This window comes from Trichoplax adhaerens, genomic scaffold (genome assembly GCF_000150275.1).
Source record: "Trichoplax adhaerens TRIADscaffold_5 genomic scaffold, whole genome shotgun sequence".
Taxonomy (NCBI): domain Eukaryota; kingdom Metazoa; phylum Placozoa; class Uniplacotomia; order Trichoplacea; family Trichoplacidae; genus Trichoplax; species Trichoplax adhaerens.
In genome coordinates, this window is record NW_002060947.1 from 6,238,606 (window position 1) to 6,258,237 (window position 19,632).

The 19,632-nt window shown below is 34.7% G+C and overlaps 6 protein-coding genes across 6 annotated transcripts in view; 2 read left to right on the plus strand and 4 right to left on the minus strand.

Moving 5' to 3' along the window:
* Positions 1-5,232, plus strand: part of TRIADDRAFT_25731 (uncharacterized protein) — a gene marked incomplete at both ends in the record, with an annotated part of 7,022 nt that extends 1,790 nt beyond the window's left edge. Inside the window, 4 exons of the mRNA XM_002112541.1 lie at positions 1,783-2,138; positions 4,356-4,461; positions 4,573-4,769; positions 4,890-5,232. Of these exons, the coding sequence (XP_002112577.1) occupies positions 1,783-2,138; positions 4,356-4,461; positions 4,573-4,769; positions 4,890-5,232 (1,002 nt within the window). The remainder of the gene's footprint in view (positions 1-1,782; positions 2,139-4,355; positions 4,462-4,572; positions 4,770-4,889) is intronic.
* Positions 5,233-6,922: 1,690 nt separating this feature from the next.
* On the minus strand, positions 6,923-8,260 carry TRIADDRAFT_50330 (ring box protein 1; the record flags this gene model as incomplete). The annotated part of the gene is made up of 5 exons (XM_002112982.1): positions 6,923-7,012; positions 7,224-7,294; positions 7,556-7,606; positions 7,729-7,756; positions 8,201-8,260. The coding sequence occupies 5 exons, from the start codon at positions 8,258-8,260 to the stop codon at positions 6,923-6,925; spliced, it is 300 nt and encodes a 99-aa protein (XP_002113018.1).
* Positions 8,261-10,235: 1,975 nt separating this feature from the next.
* Positions 10,236-11,035, plus strand: TRIADDRAFT_25696 (uncharacterized protein; the record flags this gene model as incomplete). Its single annotated transcript, XM_002112542.1, has 2 exons — positions 10,236-10,415; positions 10,895-11,035. The coding sequence occupies 2 exons, from the start codon at positions 10,236-10,238 to the stop codon at positions 11,033-11,035; spliced, it is 321 nt and encodes a 106-aa protein (XP_002112578.1).
* An 887-nt stretch (positions 11,036-11,922) lies between these two features.
* On the minus strand, positions 11,923-12,789 carry TRIADDRAFT_56739 (uncharacterized protein; the record flags this gene model as incomplete). Its single annotated transcript, XM_002112983.1, has 2 exons — positions 11,923-12,006; positions 12,133-12,789. The coding sequence occupies 2 exons, from the start codon at positions 12,787-12,789 to the stop codon at positions 11,923-11,925; spliced, it is 741 nt and encodes a 246-aa protein (XP_002113019.1).
* Positions 12,790-14,077: 1,288 nt separating this feature from the next.
* On the minus strand, positions 14,078-14,299 carry TRIADDRAFT_24849 (uncharacterized protein; the record flags this gene model as incomplete). Its single annotated transcript, XM_002112984.1, has 1 exon — positions 14,078-14,299. One exon carries the CDS (start codon positions 14,297-14,299, stop codon positions 14,078-14,080), a length of 222 nt encoding a protein of 73 aa, XP_002113020.1.
* Positions 14,300-15,867: 1,568 nt separating this feature from the next.
* TRIADDRAFT_24819 (uncharacterized protein) lies at positions 15,868-17,018 on the minus strand (the record flags this gene model as incomplete). Its single annotated transcript, XM_002112985.1, has 2 exons — positions 15,868-16,136; positions 16,337-17,018. The coding sequence occupies 2 exons, from the start codon at positions 17,016-17,018 to the stop codon at positions 15,868-15,870; spliced, it is 951 nt and encodes a 316-aa protein (XP_002113021.1).
* Between the last annotated feature and the right edge of the window lie 2,614 nt (positions 17,019-19,632).

Below are 19,632 nucleotides of genomic sequence, written 5' to 3' on the forward strand. Positions count from 1 at the left end.
TTCGGTATTTTTTTAATTTATAAATCAATTTGCGATAGCAGATGTTCTAATTACACAGAAAAAATAGGTATCGCTAGTATTCGGAAGATATCGGATCGTTTAAACGTCATTATATCATATGCACGTATGCATCATTATTAGTGGTTTAAAGTATATTAAAAATCTACGATAGTATAATAGAGACGAATGCAGCCTTATCTGATCCTTGACCTATACATATTCATGGTCAAGTTATTGGAAAAATAATAAAAATATAATTATGCTGTATTAATTGCATTTACCTAGCTATAATAGAATTAGCATTAGATAGATAGTAGGGAGACAGATAAAATGCAATTTATTAATGATAATTATATATGTATAATTGGCAATTACGGTATACAAGATCGGTTAATTACTAATAGGAAGATATTCACTTAATATAACTTATTACAACTCCTTGCATCCTCGACTAGTTTATACTTCATTTTTGATTTAACGTATCAGTATTCTGAAAACAATGGCTTACTCCGTAATTTCATTGTAAAATAAAATTTGAGCTAATTATGACCAAGGCGATCAGTGACTATTATTCTCACTTTCATTGATAGGGATCTAGCTTAGGTATTATAGAAATTGTACTTTAATTCCTTTACCCAACTAATATTCACACTAGCAGTAATAGATGACGAAAATAACACTAACTGTAGGTTTACTAAAAGAATTCCACGATTCGTGAGTTATGTGAACGATCAGCATGGTTTTTACTATGTAGAAATAAGGAAAAATATTGATGTGGTAACGCCTCTACTTCTGTATCGTATACTGTATTCTACCCTTTGGTACTACTTCATAGCGAATGATAATATCCTTTCACGGATAGCTTTTGATATTCGAATAGCTATTACCTTTATGATGGTACGAACCTGTGATATGGTTGTATATTCATTTACTGACTCTAATTGCAATTTGAGTAATAGACACAGGGAGATTTTTGCTATGCCATATTAGAAGCGCTGGAACACAAAAATTACGGATGAAACAGCAGCGTACGGTAATCGTCTTCACAATAAATGGTATGGTGGAATGATGAATGTTTATTAATAATTAGATTTATTCCTGATAAATGACATCAATTCGCTACCATATGTTTATGATGAAACTTGGTTTAAATCGTATAAATTGGTAATATTATCTTTATGCAGGTTAATTGCGCCAAAAAAAGTCGCCATTTATATATATATATATGTTACGGCCAACATATATATTTACGCTTTACAACGTCAATTGTCACCCCCTTCTTTTCAACTTAGCACTGTAACTGCTGTACAGTACAGTACATACTTTCAGGGGCTGACAATTGGGTTTGTAAAGGGTGTTGTTGTGTATATAAATACGCATGAGCTATCACGTTTAATAACATTAGCTGAGAATTTTCATTTTATCTATTCGTTATACGTTAAAGCTGCCACTACAGTCGATTCTACGGAAGTAACAATGATTTCGTTACTAAGATCAAGGAGTTGCAATTTGGTAAAAATGCACATTTGCAAAAGATCAAGCTCACTTATAAACCAATATAAGTTACCATTTCTTCCAAAGGTATGCTATTCGGTGCAAGTTAAAAATGATTTAAAACAAAAATGCGTCAATTTAACTTGGGAGGATGGTGTAACGACACGATATCCTCATCTATATTTACGAGATCACTGTCGCTGTTCAGCATGCTACGATTCTATCTCAGAACAACGTTTCTTATTCAATTGTATCTATGACAATTACAAAGACAAGATTGCCAAAGAGGTTCGCATCTGTGATAAGGGTGAAAGGCTACAAATTGATTGGTATGAGGATGAAAAGCATCCTTATTCTGAATTTAAATTAGATTGGCTCAGGAAATATCGCTTCTCGACGGAAGAAGATGAAATGGTAGCTAGCAATATCTACCATCGTGATCGGCAAATATGGGGTAGCGAGATGCTAAATAAGATACCCCGATACGATTTCTATGCATTATTGCAAGATAAATTGGAATTATATCGATGGTTACGCTCTCTAATTAAGATTGGAATTACTATCCTTGACAATGTACCCGAAAAGCCAGGTCAAATGCATAAACTTGCCGATCGAGTTTCGTTTCTAAAATTAACCACATACGGGTAAGATTGATTTGTATTTTGCTTTCTACTTTGCCTATCTCCATGAGATAATGACAACTGGATGGACTTATATAGACTGCTAATATACTTGCCAACAATTTACCGTGCTATTACAAATCGAGACTTGTAATGAAGAATTAAAATGATAACTAATCACTCTGGGCTTACCGTTAGATTTGTTCTCCCAGATATCTGCCTACGCTACTACTATAAATACTGACGATTCTTCCATCGTCAGTAGGCCACAGTAAATCACTCGTGTGTCGTAAACAAAAATTGAATCCGCGCTTTAAAGAGTTAGACAATTTATAGAACAGTTACAAAATCGTTAATTTTATTATTAGCACAAAGATGATATTATAAAACTGTATATAACGTCATAGTGTAATGAAATGAAAAGTGTAGAGATCAAGCTACAAAACTTTAACAAACATTGATTCTACTTTCGTTGCACTCCGGTCGACTTAACGAAACTTTGATACTAAATAAAATTTGGGAAAATAATCGAACAACAATTTATTACAAAACAAGAATGGAGAGAAGTGTAAACCGAACAACCTTACAAATACTTAGCTTTAAGTATTAATAAAATAAGTGACAGACTTTAAAAACTGTAAACGACCAAACAACCTTTCAAAAACAAGAACGTTTTAATTTGCGACAATTCGACCCCGAAGGCCTTTTAAATTCAACAAGTTCTTCAAAAGAATCTTCTTCTACTCTCCCTCTCGAATTTTCTAATTACACTATCATTTATAGGCTTCATAGAGCCGTCAGAGGTATTTAAAACTAAATATTTACTAACCAATCGCTCTTAAGATCCGTTTTAGAAAACTACTTTGCACCATTTAAGAAAACAAAAATCATTCAAAGTTCAGACACAATTTACCCTATGATTCCCTTACAAAACACTGTAAAACCAACAAGTTAACTATAAAAAATGCATCAAACTTCACTTGTAACATAATTTCTATCATTCATACATTCTAAAAGTCTAAAAATCAACCTTTAAACATCAAGATTTAGTCATAAAAATAACGGTCTAACTACTTAACAATCAACACAACCTCTGCCAATTTCCATCTTATTTTCTACTTTCCTCACTAAACTTCGCTTTCTAATGTGACTTTCATGTCCCGTCATAAAATTCCAAAGTTTCAAATTGATATTAAAAGTTTAAATTTCAAAAATCAACTCTTACGATATTTTTCGTAAACAAACATCCAAAAATTAAAACAGGAAAATTATATCGGACATAAATCCGTCCGGTTTCGGAATCCGAATCCGAAAAATCCGGATTTTATAAAGATCACAGTAATCGCTTATCAAAAAAATTTATATGACTATTACGACTACTTTTCTGATATTAGTATCGCTGAATATCGACAGTTGATGTTTTAGCGCCAGGATGTACGTTAACTGTACGATTATAGACTACATTACAGTACTTTATTGTCATGACTTTATTGTCATGTTATAAGTCCCCTTTCCCTAGAGATAGGGTTTTGTTACTAAGTCAAATTCAGTTATGATTTGAATAGACAATCAAACGCCCTTTCTTTAGATCAGGCAATTGCTCCAGGGCTACTTCTATAGTAATCTATGTGATACCTTGTAAAGTAATGAAGAAGAAAAGATGGCGACATGATGATTTGGCAGGGTAAAATCTAAAAACACTATCACTTTCTAGGTATTTTCTATAGTAAAATAATACTAGTTACATACTAAAAGCTATAAAGGACTCTGCAGTACTTTTAGTCCTTTACTACAATAGATAGCGGTAATATCCGCAAATATTGAAAGGGCTTATCCAAGAAAGTCAGATAAGTAATCATCCAAGAAAGACACTTTGTGGATAATGTAGTATATTTAGGAATAATTCTGATGTTCTGGTAGGGTAGTATTAAGGAGATGAAATGATTTTTAGATGAGATATCCTGCTAGTAATACTGCTACAGATACGCTAGCGGTTAGGATCTTCTGGCAATAAGTTTTGAGTCCATTCTATCAATCCGGCTAATTTAAACCCAATATTTAAAAATCTGTTAATGTAGTAAAGTGAAGTTTGTAATTGCAGGCTAAGACTAAAGCAATCCATCACCTTTGAATAAAATTAATTAAGTTATAAATGACTCAGGCTACTAGTTTTATTTATTATTTATACGAGTATCAACGTAGATAATTAATTAATTTACCGTCCTAATTTAATTTATCAAGGCCCACATTTCAAGTTGAAAGTAGATCTGTTGCTAGTAATGTCGCATTTACCAACGCTGGTCTGGCAATGCATACCGATCTTGCATTTATAACCTATGTTCCTGGAGTAAGTTTTCGAAATCTAATAAATTAAATAACGAATTTTTTTCAATAAAATTTTTTGAATACAGAATGACAATAATTTTGCCATACGATAATTTTTATTTAAATAAACTAGGTACAAATGCTGCATTGCATCTCAAAGGCCGGTCAAGGCGGTGAAAGTCGATTTGTTGACGGCTTTCGAGCTGCTACTCAATTAAAGGAAAAATATCCTGAAGCATTCAATCTACTAGTTAAATATCCAATCCGATACTATGATGTCGGAAAGGATTATATTACTTTTAATCAGTTGACACAACATCCAATTATCAGGTATAGGATATCTAAGCGTATTTTTTAATAACCAAGAAGGCAATGGATAGATTCTTATTTTAAAATATCGATACTAAAGAGAATTTAGATCTTTGAAACTTATTTTGTATGTTGCATTAGATTACATGATAATGGAGAGCTAAAGCAAATCGTTTATGCTGACCATCCACGAAGTCCGTTAATGGGTGTTCCACAGAATAAAGTCATCGATCTTTACGATGCTATGAGTAAATTTTTAGAATGTGTTTATGATCCATCCAATATGATATATACCTTGTTGGAATCGGGCAGCATGATGGTTCTTGATAATTTTAGAGTGATGCATGGAAGAGCCTCTTATGAAGTCAAACCAGGAAGTTGTCGGCACTTGGAAGGTGGTTACCTTGACTGGGACGAGGTCACATCACGTATGCGTGTCCTTGAACGAGAACTCAACATTGATTACACTTCAGCAATAGTTTAAGCTAACAAGTAAAACAAATTCTAGTAAATGGCTACGATATCATTCTCAATTTCCTTTCCTTTTTAAAATTTCGATGATGCATGCGCATTATCATAGCAATATCTTCCTGATTGCTTTAGCGTATAATTTGAGATCAATGAAAGTACAAATCGTAAATCAACTTCATACCTTGCTGGAAGTTTGGTAAACCTTTTGTCGAATAATTTTGGCATTTTTTGTTGTATACTATGGGAAATGGTCAGCTCAACGTGTTGATCAACGTATATGTTATGTAATCTTACAAAATCTGAAAATAATGCAGTTAAAATTTCAGAATGAAATGCTTGACTTTATTTCTTTGTCGAGGTACACAATTTACGACGATTTGCTTATGAACGTATTATCATTCAGTGAACGAAATTTATGCAGCATTTCCGTCTGGAGTTACTTTTGCAATCACTATTAACGGTCCATTATAGTCATCATCATATCCTACAGTAATGCGTTACTTCTTCATCTAAGCGTCACAATCCTTGTATTAATTAGTCCGTAGCACAACATATCACTTATAAATAGCAACTGTTAGAGCATTAATGATGTTATGATGATCTATGTTACACATATCTATCGTTCCTAAGAATTGTTCGATTTAAATATAATATTATAATGGTCTTTCACCATTGGCTTTTAGTGGTTTGATTTTGAAAACATTTTAGAATGATACGGATATTAGTCTCAAGTTTTTAAGTTGGCAATCATTTTTTATCAATAATTAATTTATTTAACTTGAAGCATTTTACTATATTTGAAGGATAATCAAGTTATGTATTCTTTTGTCTCTGGTGGTTGATCTTAACTTATTTCTTTTTGATCTTGAAAAGCTTTTATGTGTTTCATGCGTGTCAAGTAGTAAATTACTTCATTAGCTTCAAGGTTGTATAATTTTGGCTATCGATTATACTAAAATTACCCTAATATGCGTAGGTTGATTGATAGTTTAAAATTCAATCATTAGCAGTTTAATGACGAGCATGCAAAGACGGTAGAAAAATTAACAGAGTTTACTGATATTCGATAGAGTAGAAGTTTACATATCATTTCTGTACACCTGAAATGCTACATGCGGTTATCAATCACAACCGGTAGTTCCTTCAGTGCTCGTTAAGCCTGGGTGCATCGAGTAGTCTATGTCGTCAACATAGTTACAATATTCCATTTTTATTTCTTTAATAATTTATCAATTTTATATCAATGTATAGTTAAACAACTGTAATTTACCCTAAAATTGAACTTTCCATTGAAAGACAATTACTTCTTATAGATGTAAAACTGTAGGAAACAACTAATGCAATCATAAGATACATAATTTACAAGATTAGTTATAAATGTATCTACGTAGCACGTAAGCTATCTCATAATGGCACTTGAGTGACTATATGGCTTCGTATTGTCTTGAGTGGCAAATGAATAAGGACAAGTTTCGTCTTTAGCACAATCTATAGTAATAGTAGAGTTCGTCGACTACCGTCCATACCTAAATATCATTACAGAAAGAATATAATGAGATTACATTAGTCAACTAGTCACAGAGTATGTCGATAGTGAGGTTCGCGCCTGACCAATGAATACAAGCAAGGTTATGACATGCAGACGAAACATTATCTTAACTAAGCTGATTGTTACTTTAAAGTAAGATTCTATCTTCTTAAACTTACTTTTGAAATTCCCAGTCACTATTATCTAAAGGGCACACCTGGCGAGTCTTGAGCCATCTTGATATACAGTGAAAGTGGAACGCGTGCTACAGAGTGAACGATTAAATCATTATTGGCTAGTTTGTACACTTTGTTTTTTTTTACGCTAACGGCAAAGCTGTACTATCTGTCGTAGAAGATGTGTATTGTAACAACACGATTACAAGAGTTCTTTCCTTAATACTTGGTATAGCAATTTTATTCGACAAAGAATTCGTGTCCCAGTAACAGTATAACAGGTTAGCTAATTTAACTTACGTTACAAACGCCCCAAGCTACAGTACATTCGTCGCTAGTTGCTGACGCTTGGTTAGCTTGACATTCTATACCTATATCATATGATAGGAAATTATGTATGCGGTTAAGCGTAGCTCGTTACTTTAGGACTACAGTAGTATAAGTTTAGAAATCAATCTGATGATAAAAACATTCAGTATCTATCAGTATAAATTTCATATAAGTTATAGAAATATTGAACTGTAATTACTAATAGTATTTAATAAGGCAATACTAAAACTAAGAGTATACAATCGATATTGGTGAAAATGAATCATTGATTTATAATTCTCAACTATGGATGATCTACTTACATAAATCCATAATATGATTACGGCAAATAGCGCAGTTGTCTACAACGATATCTATTTTAGAGAGGGGAAAATCAATATCAGTCATATTGAAATTGAACAGCCTCGTCATATCGATGAATATTATTCTATGCATAATTCAAAGCTTGGTGGTACTGTATGACCCGATAACTTACCCCAAGACCATAAAGCAACTGCGTTCCACTTTGGTATATAATATAGTAAAAGATAAGGAATAGAAAATGGAACGATCCATGATTAATGGCGCCAACATGAATTACTTTGGAAGTTTGTAACTGATAAAATACTACTGCATTAGTCGTAAATAGTCATGATGATAAGTTAGCCGGACGATGTCTATTCAAGGATAGGCACTATTGATTGTATCATTAAAAGTATGAGTAAACTATGTTTGTATTCTATCGTTCTCCAGTACAATATAGAGGAACCAATGCCATCGAACACAATACTATGGGTATATTAGAATAATCATGGCTTTTATTGCAATTTGTTGGTCTATCGTATATCCCTATAGCATAACATGATTGATTCTCTTCAAATAGTACAGAATAGAATAAGAGTTTAGCACTAGCCTCATTCAAACAACTACAGTACTAGTTTCTAGTCGGTGTTTGCATTTTTGCAAACCTTTTTCACTTCGAAACGTTTCTTCTCCGATTTTATCGATACAACATCGTTGGAAGCCATTATCTAAAATCCATTTCAAATGATTGAATTACAAATTGGCTCTATACCTTATCGCATCATCATCGCTAACTTACGACACTAGTAGAAGACATGGATTTTAAATTTTAAATTGTACAACCTATTGCGGTTGGATAGTGAGGAACTTGTTCTTTGCGAGCAAACCCGTCCAATTTCAAAGCTCACCAAGATTTCCAATGTAGAAATTCTTCAAGCTGCTGCCAGGCATCAAAATGAAGTTATCACGTTTACAGGCTAGTTTTAGTACCGAATCAGTAATGCGTTACTTACTGTACTCTGATTTCCCAGCTACTGTTTCACACCGTACAGTACAGCATATTCAATTCCCTTTTCAAGGCTCTACAGTCTACAGTCCTTTGCATCCAGCACCGTCCAGTACAATACTGTACCGTGGCCCAAACGGGATAGCTTTACAGCGCAGAATCAGTACAGTACAGTACAGTATACACTGTACAGTACTGTACACTGTACACTGTACAGTACAGTTCGTCGACGTCCGATCTGACAACGAACGTACATACCGAACGTCCAAAATCGAACGTCCGTTGGACGTCCAATCGCTCGACGTCTACAGCACTAGATACATCAGGTGACGGTGATGAGAAAATGCCAAATTAAGGACCCTGGTACGAGCTCATGGATAAGTGTCACTTGTCTACGGTATATAAGATGAGTTATGTATGTCCTAGAACAGTTCTGTTACTAGCCTCTCTGTGTGTGATTCTTGTGAATAAGCCGAATAAAAATTTTGATACTTTTCAAAGTGTAAAGACGAATCACTGAGTTTCCATTCATTAAGGAAAACAGTACTTTGCTGTACTGTACTGTGCTGTTGTACAATGTACAGTACAGTACTGTACATAGTCTAGTACAGTACAGTACATACTGTACTGTACTGTACGGTCCTACCATTTTTACTACAGTACTACACTGTACTGTACACTGTACAATATGTAACATAATGAATTATCATATCAAACGTACTGTATAGCTCTGAACCTAGTCACACATACATTCACTAACAGTGTACGAAGAATTAGAAGGAAAGTGTACAGTAGATGAATAAATAAATGCCTCTGTATATGCTGAGTACGCTCAGTCTGCTGTATACTTCAACCTCAACTTTCCTCTGAGTCTTCTTTTGCTTTTTCTATCTCTAAGCTATCTTCACATGATTGGCAAATTACCGCTTTTTGTGTCACACACTGCTCATGTACAGTACACTGTACACTGTACAGTGTACAGTACAGTAAAGCCAGCTTCAGATACTAGTACTGTACTGTACATATTAATATACAGTACTGTACTGTACAGTATCTCATCCTCTACTTACAGTACAGTACAGGACAGGACAGTACTGTACAGTATAGGAAGCATCCTATGCCAGTTTACCATCCGGTAACATTATACAGAACAACTAACTACAGCTGTAACTACAGACAATGCTGTACACAGTGTAGCCTACAGTACTCACTACTCCGTCTTAGGAAAAGTACTGTGCACTGTACACTGTACCGTGGACACTCGGCTACTCCACTGCTTTTTTCATAGTTCTCATAGTAAATATTGAATTGAGTGTATCCCTGCCACAAGCTGGTCTCTAACTCTATACAAAACATGTTATATATATTTAATTTTAGTTGAGTCATACTCGCCATGTTGTTACTTAGCACTTTTGAACTGTTTGCACTCGCAGATACGCCTGTGCCTTGTGGTACTACTGTACTCTAATCGAATGAGTTAGTAGAGTACGCACCAAAGTCCCTAACTGGCTGTAACTTCTTGAAATCTTGGCAATCACACCGGCCTTCATTTGTTAAATCTCTTCCATACAGAGCTAGAACAAGAACACAATATACAGTAACACTGTGCCCATTAGAGAATTTCATTTTTGAAGCAATAATAAATACAAGTGAATTGAGTTGATATCATACCAAGCACAAAACATTCAGCAATCATGTCAGGCAGCCCCGCAATGAAATTAGTCCAAAGCCTAGTAGAAAGGAGAGGAATACTTATGTTTTCTAAAACCTATTGCGGTTTTTGTACAAAGGTCAAGAGGATCTTTCAAAACATTGGCGTGCATGATGCGGAAATTCTAGAATTAGACGAGCGAGATGATGGAGACGAAATTCAAGTAGGAGCTTGAGCCAATTAAACAACTTGAATAGACTGTATATCAATATTCTGTTAGGGTTAGGCTTAGGGTAGTGTAGGTGTACTAGGTATACTGTACGCATGTTACGATGTATTGTATCAGCAATTAGCAAATCATACTATCCTTCATGTTAATCCAGAATTATTTTGCAACATAAAAGTCCATGATCATGACTGACAGCTACGATACTCTATTCACTGCTTAGATAAACTTGCTCATTATAGTGGTTGTGGTCGTAAAGTAGTTTCATAACGATTGATACCACCGCTATTACTACAAAACTGTACTAAGTTCAAATTACCGCTTGCATACAATTAAACTCCAATTCAATTGTGTAATAATTAAAGTGCGTTGCCAAAAATATGTTCAACGTAAAATACCGTCGATAGACCAGTGCATTCGCGTACACACTCCAGATGCTCTTGTTTAAAATGGTCTTGATTGGATATTTTTTCTAGAGCGCTCTATTGCAATTAACAAAACAGCGGACGGTGCCTAATATCTTCATTGGTGGAAAACACATCGGTGGTTGTTCCGATATTGAGAAGATGCATGCAAATGGCAAGTTGATTTCGTTAATTCAAGCTGCTAGAAGTTAAGTGGATGAAAAGATCTCGAAAGGACTACGGCATTTTTCTTGAGTTATTGCAACTGTCATTCATTGGTGTATTCCAGATTATACATGATAATAGTGCAATGAAACTCGGTTCAATGACACGGAGCTTTTTATTAGTTGTTTTATGCATTACCCATGCTACACCTGTTCGAGGTCTGGACTAATAAGTATTATTTCTTAGTAGAAGACTGTGACGTGTTCTTAAGTTGTAAATTGTAGTGCTTTAATTTAAGGAATTTTGCAAATACTAATCAATACACATACGCGTGCCTTCATCCAGCGAACTAACGATCTGAAATAATGATCTTGTGTAATACCTATGAACATCTCATTAGTAAACATGGCAACTAAGAAATTTTCGGATTGCCACCTAGCGATACCATTTTAAATTGATCTATCGTCGCTATTTTATTGTTACTTAGCCTAAGCAATACATGATGGCAGGCATGTCAGCGTGATAATCTATTGCGGTCTTTTGCTATTTAATGGCTACTGTTGACAATAAATATAATACATTCTTATATTTTGGTGTGATGTACCCTGTAAATGACTGATGCATTATTGATCTTGCAGCAATTTACGACCTTAAAGATGCAAGCTATCTCTAAATAGAATGATGCTGAAGTAGGCATGTAAATTTTATAGCGTACGAATGTTTTGTACGCTTTTGGAATGCAACCAGTATATCAGTTTAATAAAGTGTAAGAAGTTAGGACAAGGTACCATCTCATTCTTAGAGTTTAACTAAACTCGTAGTAACTGTAGTTATTGAATAGCAGTTGGAACCTATAGTCATTTACAAATTGCTGACGATTTTCGAGTCATGCAACTAAGCAAAATAGTAAATGTAAATTCAGAGATGTAGTTAGCCTACAGCTTAATACCATATTCCTTTAACATATACTGTAAAAGTAGGTCATCTTGCTCTGCTTCAGTGAGATCTCCATGGTAACCCTAAAGTAAAAGAGCACGTCAATAATTATAATAATTGAGACGTAAGGCAATTTTTGAAAAATCTGTGCTGCTTTCTAACATATAAATATACAATAATGATCTACTACGCATTACGAATTTACGTACTAGCTTTCTGATTCTGTCTTGATATATATGATACAATATAATTGCTGCAGCAACGGAAACATTATAACTCTCTACGAAACCAACCATACTGATGCGAAAGACGTTGTCGACTAAATTCATTGCTTCTTTAGAGATACCTTCCTGCTCTGAGCCAAGTACAACGGCTGTTTTATTAGAAAAGTCGAAAGAATCCAAAGTTTTCGTTTTATTTTCAGAGCTTGTTGCAAGAATTTTGTAGCCACATGACTTCAGTTGAGAGATACATTCTTCAGTTGATTTCCAAGACTCAATATCAATCCATTTCATTGCTCCTGCATCAGTCCTTCCGCATGTCTTCAATCGGTATAAAGGGCTGGGTATTCTATGTGCAGTTTGAAAACCTAAAGCATCCATTGTTCTGTATATAGCTTGTTCGTTACCTTCATTTGTAATCCCTTCCAAGACAACAGCAATACTTCTTGTTCTATTTTTTACAGCATTTGTCATTTTATCAAGTCTTTCTTTCGTGAAAGCACAAGTAAGTTTCTGTAATAACTCTTTATTGTAAGATGCATTATTAGCCAGTGTGCCAAATTCCTTAATTGGAGATTTAGAAGTTACAACAGTCAGCATATCTTTGGCCTTCGTATATCGCCTCCATAGGCTAAAATAACTCATATTTTCGTTGGGACTGCAAGGTATCCTTGACTTTCTGATTATCAAATTTAAATGCAAGTGATAAATGTATGTATACAAGCTTCGTATTGAAGCATCGTACAAAGTTTATCACCAATTTTTCTTAAAAGCCAGGTATGTAAGTCCAATCAACAAGTGCTATATGCGAGATTTACAATTCAGTTATTAGTACCTAAAGAGTATTAATACATCGAAAGAAAGCATTAAGCTTTACACAATTCCTCGTTCCATTTTGCATTGTTTATTAAAGAATAGGCTAAATAAAAATTTTTTTTATCTTAATGTAACATAAGAATTGCAATTCCACCAATTATAGTGTAAAACTATACTATAAAGTGTGTAATACGATATTAATATTACGGTGATTTCGAAGCCTTTTTGGGTCTAAAATAAGCCGTCGACGAGCTAGTATAAGTGATACGAATGATCTTGAAGGATCATGAGAACGTAATGAATTCACCATTATACTGTACATGTAGTATGATTACATCAATGCTATTTGGAAGGCACTGATTCAAGCAAACTCATGAAGATGCAAAGCGGGACGAAGTTAGCAAATTGCAGCTCAGAATATGCAAAAGTGACATACTGTACACTACTCGTAAAACGAAGAATAGTCAAGTAAAATATTTATGCTATCATCAATCATGGAGTACCGACTAAAGAAAGAAATTTTCATATTTATTACTTGTTGTGGAGTGGTTTGAATGCTCCGTTGCTGTTTTTCACTTTAAAGAGCACACTGCGTTGCAGCTGGAGAGTAGTAAATACAGAGAAGAAATTGCAGCGGTCATTCCATTCGTTCATTCCAATTTAATGAATGCTGGTGCATTCTGCGTTTGTGCCTCGCTAGTATGCGTAACCGTAAGGGTACTGTACTACTGTATGGGTACTATACCATGGACTACTCGACATACCCTTGCATCAGGAGCAACTAACAGTCCATGATTATACTAGTGTAAACAACTAAAAATGATGCAGTTCTGTTGATAGATGATTTGATCGTAATAAATTGACAATTTTCGACATTGTGTTACTAACTTAATTCTACAATAATCAAAGCTTAAATTATTTATAAATAATACGCGTGCATGCAGTATCAAGTCACATGAATAGAGTCCAAAGTTACACTGATAATTAATTTAAATTATAACGAGTGTACCCTTACGTAATACCGTACGCTGACCTTTAACGTGTAACGCTTACTATTCTACGTATGTTCGCATTTTGATTAATAACATGCAGTAGTCTTACCTTACATTCAGAGTTGTTAGAAGTTAAATACTTCGTTGTAAACAATATTTGATTGTTTTCTCTTGTATACTGTAATTCTACGGGGGCCTGCACGAACTCGTGATAAAGCTATATACAGCTGACCATGCGAAAATATTGGAGTTTTGAAGTGTAAACCAATTTTTGTCAAGGTTTGACATTGTGATTTGTTGATCGTTATGGCAAAAGCCAGTCCGATCGGGAGCTGTAGCCTACTCATTCGAAATATATGCGGGCAGTGTTTATAATTGGGGGCAATGTACCTAGTTTATAGCATATTTAATTCGAGTAAAGTTTTTGATCATTTTATTTGCAATTATTATAAATATTTTTCATGTATTTACATCACACTGACTTTATTTTATTTTTTTTTGTCGTGTGAGTTAGCAATCCGAAGGATTTTCCGGATGATTTAATTTTAATCACTATATTTTCATTACATCTGCGTATTTAGTTTGTGCTCATATCATATTGTAATTAATTACTTTTTGTTTTTCCTATATATTGTACTGCAAAAATTTACAGTACGCAATTACTGGTCCGCTCCGAAATTCAAAATACATCAATTACTGCAATGATCTAATTCAAAATACCGTAAATTATGCCATTAAAATCCGTATGACCGCATGTATTTGAAACGTCTCTACGAATTTAGGTCAATTTCTTGTAATTAACAGTACAATGCTGATTCGATTTTGCAATGCATTCTTTGCAAAATTTCGCACATGAATATAATTACACGTGTGAAAGTCAAACATTGGAAATGATTAAGTTAACATGAGTGAAGACTACGGGAAACTTTGCTGGCACATCTTCGTGTTGACTAAAATAGAATTGTACCACAAATATCTATCTGCAATTTTACTTTCAACATGAAATATCTATTAGATGGCATGAATAATACTATTACTTCATCCATAGTAATTGATTTAATGACCTTTAATCAGCGGGACACATGCAAAATCGTTTCACGTGCAAGCCTACTAAAACTAACCTGTTATTATTATCTATCTTTTGTGTATCAATAGGCTACCATTCTGAAATACTTTCACATCAGTTTGTACTGTAGCAATAGAATCTACATTCATGCAATACGTACATAAACGTGCATGAATGTGTAATGTATATATAGGCATTTGTTTATCCGCTACAAACCTAGTCATGATGTAGTAAATGTTTAAATGTTATATTTTAATTCAATTTTTATTACACCTCTAGCCTTTTTAGGAAGTTAAAAAAAAAAAAGCGTAACGCTAAACATAAACCGTTGCAAATTATGTTTCTGATTCACTTCCAAGCACTGCCCATGCAAACTAATCATTAACGAGATTTAAGCAGCTTGTTACCTAAATTATTGTAATATTGCGAAGTGTAAATAAGAGGTGTGATTCTATCATATTGTTAAATACGAACACATTGACGGAGTAAGAATTCTACGTGATACACCTCAAGGTTATTATTTGCAGTGCGCTGGATCGTAGCTAATAGATTTTTGCATTTGTTTTTGGAGTATAAAAAAAGTAAGAGGTTATAGACTTACGTAGTGGTCTACCAAAATCTGTAACCAATAATAATTCATTATAGATAATTATAATAGCTCATTATCACAAATTACTAAATACTCGTACAGAGTATATTGTAGTAAATATGATGCTACAGCGATGGTTGGGCATAAAGCAGTTAGTCGGATAATCTGATATAATACTCCACAAGATTGATACCTGGCTATCGAACTTTTAACATAGCTAGCTATTCATGTTAGTTCTGATGACGAGAATAAATGAGTTATTAGTTAGCAAAAACTGAATTTCCAATAGCTATAGGACCCAAACGATCTATTGCTGTGTTAATGCCAAATAATGGGCTGTTTTTCTGTCTGGGATCAGCTGATTTGCGATATGTTCTCATACTTTTTAGCGGTTCTCGAGCTACATCCCGGACGCCAGTGTTCGGGTCGACAGTTGTTAGCAGGCATCTTTCGCAGTTTTTTACTTTACGAAATGTGGTATCTTTAATATGATAGTATTTGTAATGGTCTTCTACATGCGGCTCTTCAGCTATGAAAAGGTGGAGAATAACACTGTTAAACCGAGCTACGCATCGTTTATGACTTATTGCTATCGTAAAAGTGAATAGACAATACTGTTGACAACTGCTGAAAATAGAGTTAAAGGTAGAGAACAAGATGGATGATACGACATATTGCAATCTTAACGTAACTCATTACTGCACTGTAGCCAGCATCATAAACACTTACTTTCTACAATAATATTTGGTCTAAAACTTTGCATGGAGATTTGGCGGGATGATTTTGTATTTAAAACATCCAAAGAGGCAGTAAAAGTCAAATGATATGGAGTCAAATCGGCAAATGCACACTGATCATTGCTTTGACCGTCCACACCCCAAATAGAATCATCCTTGACGTAACGGTTAGGTGTGGTATCAGGCTTAAAGAGCAACTTGAGATTAGACTTGTTCAAATATTTGGAGAACCAATCTCCGATTTCTTTGCCACAGTCGAAAGCTGTAATATTTGTTCTCCATATTTTGATCTCTTTGCTGGTAGCTCCTTCAGCCACTTCCAAAGGTACCGCAACAGGAGGCATATCAGGTGCTGTCAATTTTAACTGTCCATCCTCAATTGAAGGTTGTACAAGTGCTAGCGTCGGTTCACTGCGTAGAGTTAGAAATAAATCGTTCTCATCGATAATAATCCAACGTCTGTCCCACTTAAAACCGTCAATGTTGCAATCGGCCGCGTCGAGTTTGATACCAGCACAAGACTTGATCGGATAGATGTATAACTGTTTGACGCGTCCAATTAATTTTTGAGAAGATTTGCGAATGGTTCTATATATCAAGTATGTGGCAATCAAAGCCGCTGCTGTGATTGTTACAGTGGTTATTATTGTTGATGAATCGCGATCGCCAGCCATGGTGTATTAATTTTTAGTTTATCTTCTGTAGTTCTGGAGCTAAGTTAGAAAGAAAGAAGGAAAAATGATGGCTAGGTGATGCTGAGGGGTGGACAAATTGTCTCCTTTAATTACAGATTAGAGATTCGCCGGTCTTGTTCAATACTCGTACAGTACAGTACAGTACGATACTGGTACAGTACGATACTGGTACAGTACTGATACTGGTACAGTACAGTACAATTCCGTACAAAGAGTACAGTACCTACTGTACTGTACACTGTAGCAAAATCTCCTAGTTTTTGATTACTTTCACGACTACTCTCAATTGCTTTCGTTCAAGATCAACGGTGGCGAAAGATGATTACATAACCACAAAACGCCATCAGTTAGCATACCTTATGGCTAGTTAATATATAAGATATTGAACCTTTTCTGTATCTCTTTCTATGACTTTTATACTATACTATACTGCACATTGTACAATCGTGCTATACTGTGTACAGTAATGCTGTAGTAGTCGATGACTAAACGCGTTTGCATGGGATTTGTTCATATAGTACTGCATCAACAGAGACTGACATGCTCAATTGCTTATCTACCGTAGTCTAACTTCTTCCGTTAAGTAGTCCTTAGATTCATACTGTAAAGGATTATATACTTATGATAATTATATAAGCACTTGTTGTGCCCCAGATCGAGATCCATATTATTGCAATACAATATTTCACATTACTACGTTGAATAGGTATAGATGCTACTAGTAGATGAATGTAATTTAGTGACAGCAAAACAGATTTTCATCTCTTCACAATAATTTGGAAGAGAATAAGCATCGTAACGTATTTTGATGACTTAGTACGTACTATACTGTATATTCGCGATTCAGTAAGCGTAAATGGATCAAAACGGGTTAAGAAATTTTAGTTGCATGATAGTACAGTGCAAGCATATTGGAAGTATTCTTTGTAGTTAAAATAGATAATCCTAGCTTTATTATTACTATTTAAATTTAATTTTTGTCGCGCTAAACATGATATACGAACGTCCAGCTAGTGAACAGTTCATACGATGATCACTATGACAATCATCTCAATGATTTTTCAAATTGGCTTAATTCTTGGAGTGTTCATTATGGTACTGCGACCAACAATAATACGTGATATTCAAGCTGGTGGTGCTTCAAACCAGCTCTATAAATGACTATTAGCTTAAGGGTACTTCACAATCCTGAATCTGGCATCTCTATATCTTGAATCAATGCTTGTAAACTTTAGTTAGAACACCAGAGGCGATTTATTTTTTATATTTCTATTCGAAAGCATACGGTAGATTGGCAGCCAATTATACCTTAGCAATATAAGTACGCCGTAGACTATGAGAAAAAATCGGTAATCATCTAGTAGTTTATGACAACGCACTTTGATGAATGTATAAATAAAATAACATAATCATAGACAAAGCAGCACTAGATTACACTATATACACTACTATGCAAAATGATTCATTCTGCATAGTAGTGTTATTTATTTACTTGTGATTCAAGCATAACGAAGTACAGTCTTGTACTTTGTAATGCACATAGTACAGTATCATAAGTATTATTTACAGCATAGAAATATATCGCAACAAAGTTGGGAACATTCGCACTCGCACTATAGTTATACTTTTGTACTTATATTACACAGTCTGGTATAATACAATAAGAAGAAATTTTCCAGTTTTACATAACAAGCTAGGCATCATTATGATAATTAATTGATGAATTACTGTATACGTGTATTATGAAGCGGATTACTTTTTTCGATGGCGTTCCGCAGCTTCGTACAATGCATGTTTATCTTTCAGCACTGTATTTTCAACCTCTTGCTGATGACTCCGAGAAGGTCGCCATTTACCTTTTGTTCTTGGCTTAGTTTCGTTGTTACCTGATCGATAAGCTTGGGGGTAATTTGGATTGTTATGATTGCGTTGACTGGATAACTCGGAGCGCTGATGATGCCGGTAATGATATCTGTCTTGTCGCGGATTTAACCAAGATTTGACGATGGGTTGAAATTGATGGCATCTTTTGTTTTCATTTTCTACATAGCCAGTATCGCTCTGCTTGTCGTATCGATCTTTGAATAACGTCTCGTAATCGGGACTTTCCATTGGACTAACTGTAAGCTCGCTTATTGAATGTTTAATTGATATGACTAATGATCGTCGAGTAGTATTTCAATGCAGCTATGATATTTGGCTGAATTCAAATTCAAATTGCAATTATGACTAGGAAGGAGAAAGCTGCAAGCCATCAACTCACAGACAGTGCCAAACTGTCAGTATACAGTACTGTAAAGTACGCTACACTACAGTACAGTACTGTACCGTACAGTACATTACTGTGCATTGTGGTTCATACTGTACAGTACAGTACTGTAAGGTGACGTGAGCTACAGTACATACTGTACTGTAAGTTCATCACAATACTATCCACTGTATTCTACAGTGGATAGTATCGTGGTAGGTGGGCTACAGTACTGTACACCCAGTATAGTACTATCCACTGTGTTGTACAGTGTGCGTACTGTACTGCTAGGTGACATGAGCTACAGTACGTCCAGTACAGTACTATCCACTGTACTGGACAGTA